General features: G+C 37.8%; 1 protein-coding gene across 1 annotated transcript in view; it reads right to left on the bottom strand.

Annotated features, from left to right (window-relative positions):
* The window catches only part of HABP4 (hyaluronan binding protein 4), a 42,364-nt gene extending 27,099 nt beyond the window's left edge, over positions 1-15,265 (bottom strand). The window contains exons 1-2 of the mRNA XM_074201440.1: positions 14,690-15,265; positions 9,074-9,236 (exon numbers count right to left, since the gene is read on the bottom strand). Coding sequence (XP_074057541.1) covers positions 9,074-9,236; positions 14,690-15,128 — 602 coding nt within the window. The 5' untranslated portion in view covers positions 15,129-15,265. The remainder of the gene's footprint in view (positions 1-9,073; positions 9,237-14,689) is intronic.
* Positions 15,266-16,877: the final 1,612 nt, after the last annotated feature.

Here is a 16,877-nt window from a genome sequence, read left to right as displayed (position 1 = left end):
GGGAAAAAAATCCTTTTTATTTTCACTAACCTTTGGTTTCCTTTATAAATTTTGTGTATTTTATTTTAGGCATTTAAAAACATTATTATTCTAAGAAGAAGGTTCATCGATTTCATCATAAGGTGCTATAGATTCAAGACACAAAAAAGGTTAAGAATCCCTCTACTAAAGAGTGCCTTAAGTAGAAATTTAAAATAATTTTTTTTTAGATTTTTGCAAGGCAATGAGGTTAAGTAGTTTGCACAAGGCCACACAGCTAGGTAATTATTAAGTGTCTGAGGCCAGATTTGAACTCAGGTACTCCTGACTCCAGGGCTGGCGCTCTATCCTATGCACCACCTAGCCGCCCCACCACCTAGCTGCCCTTAAAATAATTTTTAAAAAATACTGACTGGTCCTTTTCTAATTGAGAAATAGTTAAGGGACATTAAAAAGGTGGTTTTAAAAGGAAGAATCCAAGCTATCAATGGCCATATTAAAAAAATGATCCAAATCACTAATCATTAAAGAAATGCAAATACAAGAAATTCAGGTTCCATCTCGCATCAATCTGACTAACAAAGATGACAAAAATAGAAAATGAAAAATTTTGGAAGGGCTACAAAAAATTAGGCACATTGAGTCACTCTTGGTGAAGTGATGAATTGGTACTACCAATCTAGAAAGCAATTCTGTCATTAAATTGTGCTTGTGTATACCCTTTGATACAGCAACACCAGAACTAGTCCTATACCCCTAAACAAAGAAAAGGATCCATATATACAAAAATACTTAAAGCAGCTCTTTTTTTGTAGTACTAGCAAACAAGCAGAAACCAAGAAGAGACTATCCATCATGATTCTGAATCCTAAGCCTTCATTACACAAATTCCTTTCTTACTATTCCCCACTGCAAACTGCATTACTTCCACCTCTCCTGTCCAACTCCAGATCTATCTCTTAACCTTTCTACATTAAACTCAGGAAAGCCTGTCCCATAGTTAATATTGCTTTCATTTTAAAACTTTTCCTTTATCACTCATTTCATCTTTTTTGCATTCACTGAGAATTCTATTCACTGAGATACTGTTTGAATGACTACCCTATATAGTACTAATTTGCTACTTGTTACTACTTCCTTTACCACCATCACTTATGAGCGCTCTCATCCTTTGAGAATCACTCAATCCTTATTACCCAATCAGGACCCTTAGGAAATTCTCTTTCCTTCCTTAATGAATTCACTGCCTGAATTATGATCCTTCTCTCCACCTTAGCTCCTATTCTCTTACTATTAAGTTGCAAAATATATATATTGATAAATCCTCAAATATCCTGATTTCTCATTTCATTCAATATAGTCATCCTAATAATTAAACTTCAACATGCAGAGTTTTATGTTTAATAGCACTTTTACCCACAAATGCTCCATATATCCATATTCATCAACTCTGAAAATTCATCCATCTGATCATAACATTTTATCATTTTACCTTTCCCTGTCTTATGACCTTAAGGTCATAAGACCCTATTCCTATCCATTCATCCTTGCCTAAAATCCCCTAGCCTTCAGTTCTTTCCCAGGCCATCATCCCTACAATGCTCTTTCTTCATATCTTATCTCAAAACTCCTTGGAGAACCACTTCAACTATCCAATACTTTACACTATCCTACTGCCAGTCATGCAAAGGAGACTAAGAAGGAATAGTCAGAAAGTAAGAAAACAAACAGGAGAAACCAATGCCACAACAACACAGAGAGCAAGAAGTATCAAGAACAGTGTAACTGACATCAGAGATTGAAGAAAGTCAAGGAGGATGAGGACTGAGAAAAAACTGAGATTTGGAACTTTAGGGAGGGCAATTTTAGCTGAATGAGACAAAGTCAAGTTGGTTTCTCATTCCTAATTGAATCACAATGCTAGTTCCCTGTTTTCTTCCCTCCTTAAACTTTCCAAGGCACTCTTTCAGCTAAGAATTAAACCTCCAAAAATAAAAATAACAAGGCTGAGAATTCCTTCTCTTCCTTCTTTCTCATCACTTAGATATCTATACTTGTTATACATTTAGATCTTTTACTCCCTTTACCCCCATTCTCACATGACAAGACTGCCCCTCTCCTTACAGAGGTAAACTCCACATTCAAAAGTAATCCCCATCCCACTGTGTTTTCTCCAGCAGTTTGCCCCCTCTACCATCTCCATTTCTCATTAATTTCACTCTCCTGTTAACTTGCTTCTTCACTGCTGTCCCGAAACTTCTTCATGTCTTGCTTACCCCTTTAAAAACTTTTACTTGATCTATCCATCTCCACTAGCTATCACCCTCATCATTCCTCCCTTTCATGGCTAAAGGCCCTGAAAAAGTCTTCTCAATGTCTTCACTTCCTAAATGTTTTTTTTAAAAAAACTTGAATTCCTCCCTCAACCACAAAAAGACAAGATTAGATAGTTACAAAATATAAATTTAGATATAGCCAAACCTCTGTCTGTCCACTTGTTAGGAATTTTCCTAACATGGTTCATGGGTTCAGAATATCTGTAATTGAACTCATAATTTTCATCGAAAATAAACCTCCAAATAAAAAAAGGGCTCCACATTGACTATATGGGTTATTATATTATTCTTGGGTTTAAAAACAAGCTATTAAAATAAACCTCAGGTGTTTCAACAAACACATATATCCTGGTCAATTCCAAAGGACTTTCAAAGAACAACTGGGGACCAGAATTAAATGAGCAGAGAATAATGGAAAATAAACTATGACCTATAAATATAATGAAATATTGTTCTGTGAGAAATGATGAAAAAGATAAAGAGAATACTGGGAAGATTGTAGAACTAAAGCAAAGAAATCTGAAAACAACCCAAGAAAACAGTTAATACAATAAAATTGTAAAGACAAACCAATTAAGAAAGACTTGACAATGCTAATCAACCACAATCCCAGAGGGCTGATGGTGAAGCAGGCTATCCACATAACAGAGAGGTGATAGACTTAATGCAGAATGAAATATATTTATATTTGGATTTGAGCAGCTAGTGGACAGAGTACCAGGCTTAAAACCAGGAAGTCATGAAGAAAATGACAAATTATTCCAATATCTTTGCCAGAAAAACAACAACAGCAAATATTTGGATTTGACCACTGTAAGAATTCATTTTCCTGACTAAATATAGTTAGTTTACATGTACTATATTCTGGACATAATATCCAAGACTGAACTATTTTGTGTCTCTTCCCCTGAGTAGGGGTGGGAAAACAATTTCTGCTAAGATGTTCATTTTCAAACTTGGAGGCAGCATTTGAGATGGACAGTGTAGTACATAAGGCAAAAATTCAGGATCCCAATCAAAGAATATGTTCTGACAGAACAAAGAATGGCAGCAAATGTGGTATTTATTACTCCCTGGTAGCTGCACTCAACCTGGCCTTAAAGGGTATTGGATAAGACACCCCCCCCCTGCAAAGGAGTCAAAGTAGCCTCAAATCCTAGCACAAGGGGATCAGGGTTTGGCATAAAAAGTGGCAAAGCTGTTTATGTTCAGCCCCAACAAATGAGACATCATATTGGCCCAAGCCAAGAAAGCAATGTCAAAGCACAGAAGATAAATTTCTGCAAGCAGTTCCACCAGATCACTGTATTAAACTTTAATTTGGAACAGTTAAGATCCCTCATATTGTTCTGATGAGTTAACTCCACAATTGTCCTTTACCAATAGACTAGGGAATAGAATTATTAGGAGATGCTTTGCTTTATAATTACATGGGTCAGATGTAACTGTATAATCAACCACCCACCCTCTACTGAAAAAGGGGAAATCCTTCAGCAAAGGTTTCTAAAAGGGAAAAAATTTGTTATTCATTCTGATGGGAATTCTTAGGGAAAGAGTGATCTGGTTCTGAGTGTTGGTCTGGGGAAATGGCTGACTCAGAGATGTTGCATGTAAGATTACCAATTATAATCTCTTAGGATTGCTGATTGCTGAAAGTGGCATTACCTGTGCTATGGCCGTCTTCTTTTCAGTACTGCTCCAGCTTACCATCACTACTCTACATCAGTGAACTGCAAAGATTTGGCATTATCATCTACCACACAGGCAAGACTTAAGCTTTCTGAAGGGATAGGAAGAGTGAAGTATCTTCACATTCAGTTACTCCTTTACAGAGGTCATTATCTTTCAGGTTGAGTGTAGGTAAGAAGTGGGGAAAAGAAATCTATTTAAAAAGTAATTCCAATTTATATATTTTTTTTCTTTTAATACACACTCAACTTCTTCAGTGCCAGGTTTCTCACAAGCCAAAGTCAATTGCTACATAGCTCTAAGATCAATCACATGATAAAATATCTTCTAGAAGAATTATCACCTTGTCATCAAAAGATGTTGTTGTAGGAGCAAAGTTACCTTACACAAGCTAATTTTTCCTTAAAACATTATGAAACCAATCTCAAAACATAATTTGTTCAAAAGGACAATTCAAAAAAAAAGATGGAGGGGTGGCTAGATGGCACAGTGGATAGTGCACCAGCCCTGGAGTCAGGGGTACCTGAGTTCAAATCCAGCCTCAGACACTTAATAATTACCTAGCTATGTGGACTTGGGCAAGCCACTTTACCCCATTTGCCTTGCAAAAACCTAAAAAAAAAAACCCCAAAACTGGATACAAGTACAAAAGACAGAGGAAGTTTTGGTGGGGGGGATCAAGGACATGAGCAATTCAGAGTTCATTAAACTTTGAATTAACCAGAGTGGCACTGTGGCCAATTTAGACTCACAGAAGCCACAACCAAATGAATGTTGTATCCTTACTGGGTATCATTTCCAAATTATGATTAAATAAATCTCCTTCAGCTAACAGCTAGATGGTTTACAAATTCTGTTCTAATTCCAAACCTAAATCCCAGAACATCCTCAACATCCTCAATCAAAATTGGGGCACAATATCTCCTCCGTCACCCCCCCCCATGTTCCATCTAAACTAGTCATCTTAATATTCCCTATATGACACATTTCCTGCCCACATGGTTTTGCACTGCTGGTCCTTCATGTCTAAATACATTTCTTCCTCCCCTCTGCTTTTTAAAATCCCTACTTTCTGTCAATATATGGCACAGTTGGGGGGAAAAAAAACAACTGAAACTAGCTATAGAGTCAGAGAACCTGGATTTCAAATCACTCTTTGTATGCTTATGTGTGACTGTGACCTTAGGCAAATCAATCTCTTAGGGCCTCAGTTTCCAGATTTGCAAAATGAGAGAGTTGGACAAGATAGTTTCTGGGGTCTATTCCAGTTTTGGACCTAGGAACTTAGGACTCAGCACAAGTGATAATATATTAATCTTTCTCTTTCCCCTAGTTGCTATGGACTCCTTCAAATAACACTATCACATGACTAATATGGAAATATGTTTCACATAACTGTACATGTATAACAAGTATCAAACTACTTATCTTAGGGAAGAGGAAGAGAGGGAAGAAGAGAACTTGAAACTCAAAAGATTAAAAAACATATATATGTTAATTTGTTTTTACAAGTAATTGGAAAAACTATAAAAATTACATTATATCTATCTAACCATAACCATACATAAAAGAATGTAATCGCTAAGGAAGGGGAATTGTTTCACTTTTGTCACCGTTTTGTTGTTTTTCAGTTGTTTCATTCCTGTCCCAATCTTCATGACCTCATTTGGGATTTTCTTGGCAGAGATACTAGAGTAATTTGAAATTTTCCTCTCCAGCTCATTTTACAAATGAGGAAATAAAGGCAAACAGAGTTAAAGTGACTTTACCAAAGTCAAACAGTTGGTAAGTAACTGAGGTCACATTTGAACTCAGGAAGAGGAGTCTGCCTGACTCCAGCCTAGTTCTCTATCACTCTACCTAACTGCTATGTCTCTATATCCAGAAGGGAACATAATAGGCACTTAGTAAATGCTTAGTGAGTTAACTGTTATATCATAGCTATTATCATCACTATCATGATGATCTATTGGAATATAAACAGGCTATTTTATCAACTTAAAAGTTTCTGAACTCAGTATCCTAAGTTCACAGAATGTGGGGGGGTAGGTAAATTTTCTTTTATTCATCTTAAACTTAAATGCAAAATGAGGGAAAAAAGAACATTTCCATGTACAGAGCAGAATATGAGAAGATTCAATATAAACCTAGATATTAAAAATTACACATTATTTTCAAAGATAACAGTTTATCTTTGCTTCCTTGTAGGGTTTTCTTTTATTCTCTGCTGTGTACTTTTCATTTTATTTTCTCCCCTAAAGAAATTAATGAAGAGACACACACTACACACACACACATACACACACACACACACAAACACACACACACAAAATGACATCTATAAACACATGCACACATCCTTATATGATTTAAGATTTGAAACTGCTGAATCTCCCTCCTTTACATTCTTTTCCCCTGGTCTTTTTGAAATTCTTGGTGGAGGGTATTTATTAAGTTCTTAAACTTTTCTTCATATATCGAAAGATCTTCTGTGGCAATCTACAAATAAGAGTGTCTGCATAGGAACCAAAGCAAATTTGTACAGCACATACTAAATGTCTCTCCATCACCTTAGGCTTATTCTGTGATGTACTAACTAAATGACAGGGACCAGGGTAATATGTGATGGCCAGGCATTGATGCTTTGCAATATTTATGACTCAAAGTAGTATTCACACCAATGAGATCACAGTATCTTGCTCATATTAAATGTTTATTCAATTGAACTGAGTGAACAATGAAGAGGAGAAAGTATATATGATGCAAAGTGAAAAAGAAAAGATGGCAGAGTCTGACAAAGGATTTTTCAGAATTGGGTAGAGTTAAGATTTATATAAGCAGTTATTGAAAAGAACCAGTCAATAGCCAGTTAGGTGACTATTTGGAAAGAGATTGACTGATGGGGTGAGCCAGGATCAAGAGTACTGGCAGAAGGCTTGTACCTGGCAAAGAGAAAGGGTCACTTCTTTCAAAAGAGACCTAAGTAAGGAAGTTACGTTTGGTGAAGATGTAAAAGGTTCTGAAATACTGAGTAAAGAAGACAAAGGAAATCACAGGAAATGGCCTCTATTTCAGTAAGGTAAAAAGCAAAGTTCTTTTGATATTGAAGTTGAGGAAGGTATTGATTAGAGAACATGATGCATGGAAAGAGCATTAGAGTTAAAAGTCATAAACCCAGGTTTAAACTCTATCTTCACCACTTAAGTATGAATAAACCTCAACTCTCATACTTTAGCACTAAAGAAATACCTTCCTCAAAGGGTTGTTTGTAAGGAAAGTGTTTTATATTTATGTAAATGTGCAGTCTTTGTACACACACACACACACACACACACACACACACACACAATCTAGTATTAGTTATTTACTTGGAGTCAGGAAGACAGTAAGATTCAGATCTCACCTCTGAGACTTAGCTGTGAGAACCTAATTAACATCCTTTGGTTTCCTCATCAGTAAATTGGGAGGGTAGACTAATACCTATCTCTGGTCTCATCTCCAACTGTCTACTGAACATTGCAAACTGGATGCCTTGCAGACATCTTTTAACCTGTCCAAAATTTAAATTTTAAATTTAACATATCCAAAACAGAATTCATTAACTTTCCCAATAACCAAACTTCCTTATTACTACTAAGCATCACTATCCTCCAAGCAACTAGGACTCACAACCTGGGTATCTCTAGTTACCAATTCCTCATATGCCTTTACCACCTCCTACCATTCCCAACCAATCTATGTTAAAATCTTTTTGAGTGTACCTTTGTAAGATCCTTTATATATAGGTTTCCTTCTCTTCCCTGACTCTGGTACTACCAAGTATCTAGACTCATCATCTCTTTTGGGGGGGGGGGGCGTTGCAAAGCAATGGGGTTAAGCAACTTGCCCTAGGTCACACAATTAGATAATTATTAAGTGTCAGAGGCTGAATTTGAACTCAGTTCCTCCTGACTCCAGGGTTAGTATTCTATCCACTGTGCCACCTGGCTGCCCCTACTCTCATCATCTCTCACCTAGACTACTGTGATTGATTGCCTGATGGTTATTAATTGCCTTGCCTCAAAACACCTCACTGTTCCAGTTTATCCTTTATTCAACTATCAAGTGATCTTCTTAAAGCACACATTTGACTATGTTAATTCCCATCCCTATTCATTCAGCTCCAGTGTTTCCCAATCACCACTAAGAACAAACATAAAATTTTCTATTTGGAATCCAAAATACTTCATAACTTCCATCTTGTTACACTTGCCATGTACTTTATGATCTGTTAACACTGGTCTCTCTTCTGTTCCTTACAGGGGAGATACTCCATTTTACTATTCTTTCCATTTTCCTTGGCTCTCCCTCCCATTACTGAAATTCTCCTCCTTTTTCTCTATATCCTGGATTCCCTGGCTTCCTTCAGGTCAAAGATAAAATTCCACCTCTGGGGAAAAAAGACTTTTCCTGATTCCCCATAATGGTAGTGGCCTTTCTGTTGAGATTATCTCCAATTTATTCTATTATTATGATGATGTTTGTCCTTCATTCTCAAAGAAGACCATGACATCAGAGAGGTGATGTCATGATAAGTACATGAATTGCATATTTCAGTGACAGGGTGCTGGGCTAAATCATCAGCCTCACCTTCTCCTCCAGAGCCATCAGGGTCCAGTGGACAGATAAGAATCAGGATGATTGGAGGTGGTTCTGAGAGTGAGGCAATCAAGGTTAAGTGATTTGCCCAGACACAGTGTCTGAGGTTCGCTTCAAACTCCTGACTCCAAGGCCACACCACCTAGCTGTGCTTAATTTATTCTATATATGTTGTTCAAACAGAGTTTACCCATTAGACTGTGATGTTCTTGAGAGCAACCCTCTCTTTTGCCCTTCTGAAGCCCCAGAGCTTAGCACAGTGCTTGGCATTTACTAGGCATAAAATAATGCCTACTAACTTGACCATTATAGCAAGAAATCATGCTGAAGTTCAGGGAAGTTTAGACAATACCAAGCTGTTATTTATATTATTAATTCCCTTTCCCAAATTCTTATCTGGAACTGTGCCACTTAAATCATATAGTACATACTTTCCAATTGTAAACTTTTCCACAGTAAATTCCACTTGTCTCTCCATTTCAAAGGGTCGATGTTCCCTGTAAGTTCTTCGTTCTGTCTTATCCAGTTTTACATCTGCTCCCCGGTTATCATTCCATGCCTGCTGCTCCCCTCTTTTAGCAGCTCGCTTTTGACCTAAAATTTGAAAAGATAATGTCAGAACACATCAGAGCAGTATTAAATTTAACTCTGAGAAGTAGTATTAATTTTCATCTTTTCCCTTGACAGGCACCAATAGCATGGTGAATAACATTGAAGAAAACTTGCAGTCAGGAAAATGAGTTCAAGTTCTATCACAAATATTCTGTATTTGTGTGATCACAAGAGAACCAGTCATTCTAGGACCCCAGGCAAGCTTCTAAGAATGTAGGCTACAAATGAGTTACAAATTGTATACACAGAAAGTTTCCACAAAATTCCCTGTACACCGCAGGTTCAAACTAAACCCCCTAAAACTATTTTTAGTTATATGCTATGAGAAAGAATTTTGTATTGAATTCTTTAAACAATTATAATAATTCTTTAATTCATCTATGCTGTAACAGGTATGGTTGATGAAATAACAATAAAGCCACCAAATCATTAGTTTAAGCCACTAAAACATAATGGTTAGAGTTCATTTAGAGAAAATCAAAATATTATACAAACCATATGACTGATCTCTTATATTTCATAAATAACACTCTTAGTTGGTTCAACTCAAATACATGTTGATTACAATAATTAAGAACAAATAAAATTACCAGTGAGTCAAGAAATATTTTTATTCTAATTATAATTAATACCTATTTTTAATTAAGTTTTTTTGGTCTTCAATGAAATTTACATATGTGAATTCTGTTCCTCATATAGGAATTGAAATTGAGTTTGTCACTTCACACATTCAAAAAACTAAAAGGACTTATTATTCCATTCCTTTATTCAAAAATGACTTTTGGGGTGGCTAAGGTGGTGCAGTGGATAGAGCACTGGCCCTGGAGTCAGGAATACCTGAGTTCAAATGTGCCTCAGACACTTAATAATTACCTAGCTGGGTGACCTTGGGCAAGTCACTTTAACCCCATTGCCTAACCAACCCCTCCAATAAAAGATTTGGAAAAATGACTTTCAACTGAAAGCTGAGATCATAACAATAGGCAAAAACATATCTAATTTTAACAGATCAAACTCTAAAAACATAAAGCTTTATTTTACATGTCAAGTTTACTGAAAGTCCATTAATTAATAGCTCTTCTCTATTCGTATCTTTTCACTTTAGCTCTAAATACAAATAATTTTTTCTTCTCAGGATTTATGGGTATATTATAGTTAACTATTTTGAACTATGAGAATGCATTTATATTGGCTTATACACCTTAGGAAGAGAGTTTGATGATTAACATGCTCCATGTAAAACTAAAACTGGATATAAAAATAATAGTTCTAATAAATTATTAGAACTTTCAGTAAACAAACTTATAATTAGTTCCACTGAAAATGGAGGAGAGTTAAGTCCCTGTCCAAAAGAATAACATTTCCTGGTGTTAAAATGTGGAATATTGCTATTATAATAGTAATTAGTATACTGAAATTTGATATATCATAGATTTAAATTCAATTTGCAATGGTTTTTAATATGCCTCATTCCTGTTTTAATATGCTTTATTCCTGTTTTAAACAGATTTCCATTTTGCAACAAAATTATAACTGTCATGACTTATTTGATACCATACTGCTATCATAAACATAGTATTACAGTTTTATTGAAGAGCCAGAGCAATGATGAAAAAAGCAAGTTAGATTACTGAGAAGATCAAAATTGCATGCAACACTAGCTTATCTGGCACATAACACTAAAAAACATAAAGGGAGGACTTATAGGCTGATAAGTATGAATTTCAAAATGAATTACAAGAAATTAAAAAATTTCTCTAATAGGAGTTTGAAATTGAGTACTGTTGAACAAATGGTTATCAGCATATGGACTAATAACATAAGACATGTATATGTACTCTATATTTAAATAATTTGAATTTTTCTAAATATGAACTCAGTTATTTTAAAGAATTTAAAAATTAAATATAAATAGGAATCATCAATTAACTATGATTTTTTAAAAATACCACTTGGCTAGAAAATTCTTCACAACAAATAAAAATGGCAAGTGTGCAAGTGCGTGCACAAGTGTGTATATGTGTGTGTGTGTGTGTGTGTGTGTGTGTGTGTGTGCGCGGCACGTGTGTGTGATCTCTGTGTTAAGTGACTTTCCAGGGTGTTCACACACTAGAGTAAGTGTCCCATCCCAATATATTTTAAAAAGTATCAAGATAGAATAAATTTAAGTAAAAAAAATCATGTAGTTTTTATATCCATCCTTACTAAGGTCACTTTGCCAAAAACCTTGCCCAATCTTCTCTAAAGTGTTTGCCTTTCATGAAATGCATCAAGTATGTATAATAATAGTTTTTGTCTTGTAGATGAATATTATCAATGGTTCAAATTCTGGAAACATAGTATTAAGAGTTGACTGAGGCAGAATTCAACTCTCTTCTCTATGCCTGATCAGCAACTGTGATTCCATAATGCAAACCTTGCATCCAACAGCCCCTTTCAATAAAAGGCTGTCTCATGCAATTTGATCACTGATCCAAGAATAAAACAGCAAGTTCTTAGAAAAGGGATTAAATAAATGGTATATACAATTCTCTGGCAAAAAAAAATCAAGTTTTTAGTTTAAGGACCATAAAGTTTTTGTTTTCAGGATTGAAGCAAAAACTTTGATTAACTCAAGAAAAAAAGATCCATTTACAAGGGTATACATTTACTATCTTACATGATAAACTATTGAAACAAAAGAAACATTAGGCATTTTCAATGAAAAAAAAATCTGGTTTTGATTTGCATGACATTCCTTGATCTACACTGAATCATTCAAATCTTTTGATCTGTTATTTCTTGTTCACAGTAAGTTTTCACATACAATACTGCTCTACTTGCTAAAATTCATAGATAACAAAGTTCAGCACCTGATACTTTAATCATATTGTCCAGGGCTATAAACTTGGAACTTGCATTTTTATGCCTGTTATATAAAAGCTTAATACAATGACTTCACAAAAAAGAAACAAATGATTTCATTTGCTTTTGAAAACCAAGACATTCCTAAGGAACAAAAAGCCTTTAGACTCCCCAAAACAACCAAAATTCTTTGAAATTGATCTCATAAGAATTTTTATTTTTAATGGAATAGCAAAAATTTCCTAGTCAGGGGAAAAGACAATCGAAACTGTTAAAAGTGGTTTTCAAAAGTCAGTTTGGGAACTTAAAATAATACTAATCATATTAGTTAAATATCCCTAAATGTAAGTTTCATACTAACACTAGGGGACAAAGAACACAAATCTTCATTTGTTGGAATAACATATGGCATAAGGTACAGGATTAACCCAAAAGTTAAACAAAATGAACAAAATGTTTTTAATCAAAGGAAAAAATTATGTATTAGCAAAGTTTTACTTAATCATTTGATAATGAGCTCAAAGGAACCATATGAGCAAAGCAGTATAGTATATAAAGAGTTTTCAAATATCATCCCTTATTGGCATGCTAAAAAATACTTAGTGGTCCATTTAGGTAATTTAATAAAGTAGTAACAATTAACAGCAAAATGATATCTCTACATCATATTTCACGTAAAAGTAATTCATTATCATCTCGGGCCTTCAGATTTTTTTGCAAGGCAAATGCGGTTAAGCGGCTTGCCCAAGGCCACACAGCTAGGTAATTACTGAGTGTCTGAGACCGGATTTAAACCCAGGTACTCCTGACTCCAAGGCCGGTGCTTTTATCCACTACGCCACCTAGCCGCCCCCAGATAAATTCTTAAAGCTTGAATTAAGCCAAATGACTCAGTGCTACCATCCCCCAAAAAATCAACCTTGGATCAACAAAGCAAGCCTCCAAACAGGTAAATTGAAAAATCCCCTTTCAAATTGAGAAGACTGTTACATTAATTTTTAAACAGAAAGCAAATAGCAGTAGCTTTATGCAAAAGTCATAGCCATTGTCTGAATTCAGATTGCTCAGAAGCAAAAGTGGCTGTCTTGTAAAGTTAAAGGTCATCAATCAGTGCAAATTATCAGGTGGCAAGTTGAAATAATAAAATACATTTGCATTGTAAAAATACTACCACACCTATCTGGAGTCTAGATTTTCTACTTACTTTAAAGAAAGGAGGCATCTACCAAGAATTATTTTTGAATACACTCCTGTTGAGTGCAAGCTCTGATATATAAGCAACATATCTATATGATCCCAAATGCAAAATCCTAAATCAAAAATGCTTTCAGTTACTATAAGTCAAATTTATCTAATACCAGATGATAACAGACAACTTGCATGGGATTATTTAAAACACTGAATCTCCCCAGTGCCCACTTAGCACTCTAATGAACTATCTATGCTATTATGCCCGCTCAGATGCACAGTCCTCCCAAAGTCGAACTGGTTCTCAGATCGGTCCTAGGATAATTTTAAAGACACTTTTACTATCTTTTCCTTTTTCAACACCTAACTGCTCTACATCATTCCAATCCTCCAAACCTTAACAAGTTTCATCAGTACCAGGCCGCTTCAGTGAATTCCGATTCTCACTTTTGTCCCAGTGTCTTAAAGGGCTCCTTCCTTTCCTCCTCCCAGCTCTTCGACTGCGGGGCTACTTTTCTCTCTGCCTCCCAAAAGAAAAAAATATCTACTTCCTCCCCCGCATGAAAGGAAAATATAACGTTTTTTCAAACCCCTCCAAACTGTCCTTGGCAGAAAGCGGAGGAGGGATTTCTTTGGGATGTTCCAGGAACATCCCGTCTCTTACAGGCACATTTTGTATCTCTCACCTCTTACTCCCACCCTGTTATACTTCTAAACCCAACTTTGACATTGTCCCAGCTTTTCAGAGGGATGAAGAAGAGAAAGGACGGAAATGACGTCCCTCTTTCCCATTTTGATCTGGGCTTTCTCCTGTCATTACTTTTCTGTAGAGTTTTCAAGTAGCTGCAATATTTCCCTGGCTGGGGGATGGGATTGGGGTGAGAAAGAAAAAGATTAACGAAATGACTGCATAAAATTATTACATATATATATATATACATATATACACACACACATATATGTAATGGAATACTATTGTGCCGTAAGAAACGACAAAGGGGCCGGGTGAGTTTAGAGAAAACTTGGGAAGATTTCTTTGAACTGATGAAAAGCGAAGGGAGCCAGATCCAAAAGAACGGCGAAAGTAACAAACGATTCTGAAAGAGTTAAGAACTCGGATCCGGCCCAACCGCGATTCCGCTGGACCAGGATGATGCTGGGCTCAGATTGAAGAATGAGACAAACGTTTCTGGCCAGGCCGATGCGGGAGCCTTTGCAAGACTCTGCATTATCTGAGTACAAGGCTTCTTTTTTGGTTTGTTTTTCTCTTTCCACGGGGAGGGAAGCAGGGATGAAAAAAGATTATTGGGCATATTATTGTTAAAAAAAAAAAAGAAAAAGAAAAGAATAATAATTTATAACGCTTCGGGCAGCTAGACTGGAGGGAGGGGGTGTGGGCGTACCGGGCGGCTGCGGGCCTCCCCCAAAGCTGTCTGGCTGGGAGAAGGGGGAGGAGAAGATCTTGCGGTCTTTCTGGGACTCCCTCCGGCCGCCGCCGCCGCCGCCACTGCCGCCGCCGATGCCGCCGCCGATGCCGCCGCCACTCAGTCTGAGGCCGGCAGCCCGCGGCCGAGGCGGGTCTTCGACCCCCCGCCGCCACCCCCCGCCCCCGCCGCCGCCGCCGCCGCCTCCCGCAGCCCCCGCCGCCTCGTCGCGCTTCTTGCGCTGCTGCTGCTGCTGCCGCTGCCGCTGCCGCTCGGCCTCGCGAAGGATGTCGAACGGGTCCGACTCGTCGTCCAGCAGCTGGTGGAAGCGGTTGGCAACCGCGCAGCCGAAACTCTCCTGCATCACGGAGGTGGCGGCTGCGGCGGCGGCCACCGGGCTGCCCAGAGCCCCCTTCATGGTCCGCTCCCTCCTTCCCTCGACTGCCGCCGCAGCCGATGCCAGTCTTTAACGGAGCCGGGAGCCCGACTCCATCCCGCAGCCGCCCTCAGCCCTCGGCCCTCCGCGGTCCCCAGCCCCACGGCCCACACCCCCCACCCCAAAGCCTGCCGCCCCCGTATCCCCCACCAGCCGCCGTAGATGTCCCCGCTCGCGGGCCACGCCCACCGACCAATCAATGGGGTTGGCCACGCCCAGACCCTCCGTCACGGCCAATTGCGGATCTCCTCCTGTCTCGTCACGCGAACTTTCCGCCCCGCCTCAGCCCGTCTCCCCAGCCAGCCGGGGGGCGGGGAGGGGCGGGGCTTGTTGGCTGTAAAAAATGAGAGAAGCGTGGTCGTAGGTGGGTCCGACTGGTCCCTCCCACAAGTATATTCCCAGGTCTTTGGCAAGTCGGTGTTGAAGAATGGTGGGTGGACTCTTGAGTCTGATGACTTCCATTACACCTCTGGTTTTCAGGACTATTTTTTGTTTAATGTTCATAAAAGTTCATCTCTACGAGGGGAAAATAGTACTGCACTGACAGATAGGACTTTCACTGGTGCGCTTTGTGGTAACTGTTAGGTCAGATGGAGTTAAGGGCCTTTCCAGTTCTCTGAAACCAAGCTAATTCCTTCGGTGATGGCCAACCAGGCTCTTTTTATCCTTCCCAGGGAATAGTTCAGCCAATCTGCAATTTATATCAAATGCGTGTAATCTGTGTGCCTTCACAGCTGCATCCTGGAGGAAAGATCCCCGCAGTTGTTTTTCTCTTTTTCTCCAGGTTAAAGCAGTATGGGGTTCAGCCACTGCTGTCCCTACACAGTGAAAATTAGTTCTTGAAAAAAAAAAATCACACAAAACTAAATTTGACTAGGATCACTGCAGCTTTATAGGTGTCTCACTAATACTGAACCTAGAAACCATCACATGGCAACCTTTTCATCTCTTCTTGAATGAAATCCGTCACAGTGGCTATTCCAGATCTCTTAAACTCTCAGCTTTACCAATACTTCTTCAAGGAAATGACCTTCGTTTTTTTTTTTTATTAAGACCATGAAGTCATTCATTCAACAAGCGTTTATTAAATACCAACTGTGCCAAAAAGAAGACTGAGAACATTTAATAATCCCCTCTTCCCATTTTCAATGTTTTTATCCATTCTTGGCAAGGCTTGCCAAGACCAATCATTTTAAGTACTCTTTATTCTTGGTCTCAGCCATTCGCAGGTCCAATTTTGACCTTTATTTCATCAACCAACTTTCTTTGTGTATCTTCAATCTCTCCCTCTCTACTCTTTTTTTCCTGGATTACAGGAAGAAAGGAAAGAAGGAAGGAGTTTTCCTGCTACTTCTGAATGTGTTATCATACCACTCTAGCCTTTATAGCCTGTAAAAACATTCATTGCCTACAATCATTTTTTAAGCCCTTTCAATTTGGCTTAAATTCCCATTCGTTGTTGCTCTCTCCAGGGCCATCAATGACCTCCTTATTGCTTATTTTCAGAACTCAGCTCCTTTTAACCTCTTTGCAGCATTTAACTTCACTGCATGATTTTTCTTATCAATTCTATTTGCTATCAATATGTCATAAAATATCAGAAGATAGACCTTAAGACAGTGTGAGACCTATTGGTATCACTCACAAATCAGCAAGCAATTTTATATATTATCTGAAAAACAAAAATTTACAATTCAACTGGCCATACAAAGAAAATAATAAGGAAAAATG

This window comes from Macrotis lagotis, chromosome X (assembly GCF_037893015.1).
Source record: "Macrotis lagotis isolate mMagLag1 chromosome X, bilby.v1.9.chrom.fasta, whole genome shotgun sequence".
Classification (NCBI taxonomy): Eukaryota; Metazoa; Chordata; class Mammalia; order Peramelemorphia; family Peramelidae; genus Macrotis; species Macrotis lagotis.
The sequence above is the reverse complement of the archived record's forward strand: the minus strand, read 5'-3'. Positions and strand labels throughout refer to the sequence as shown.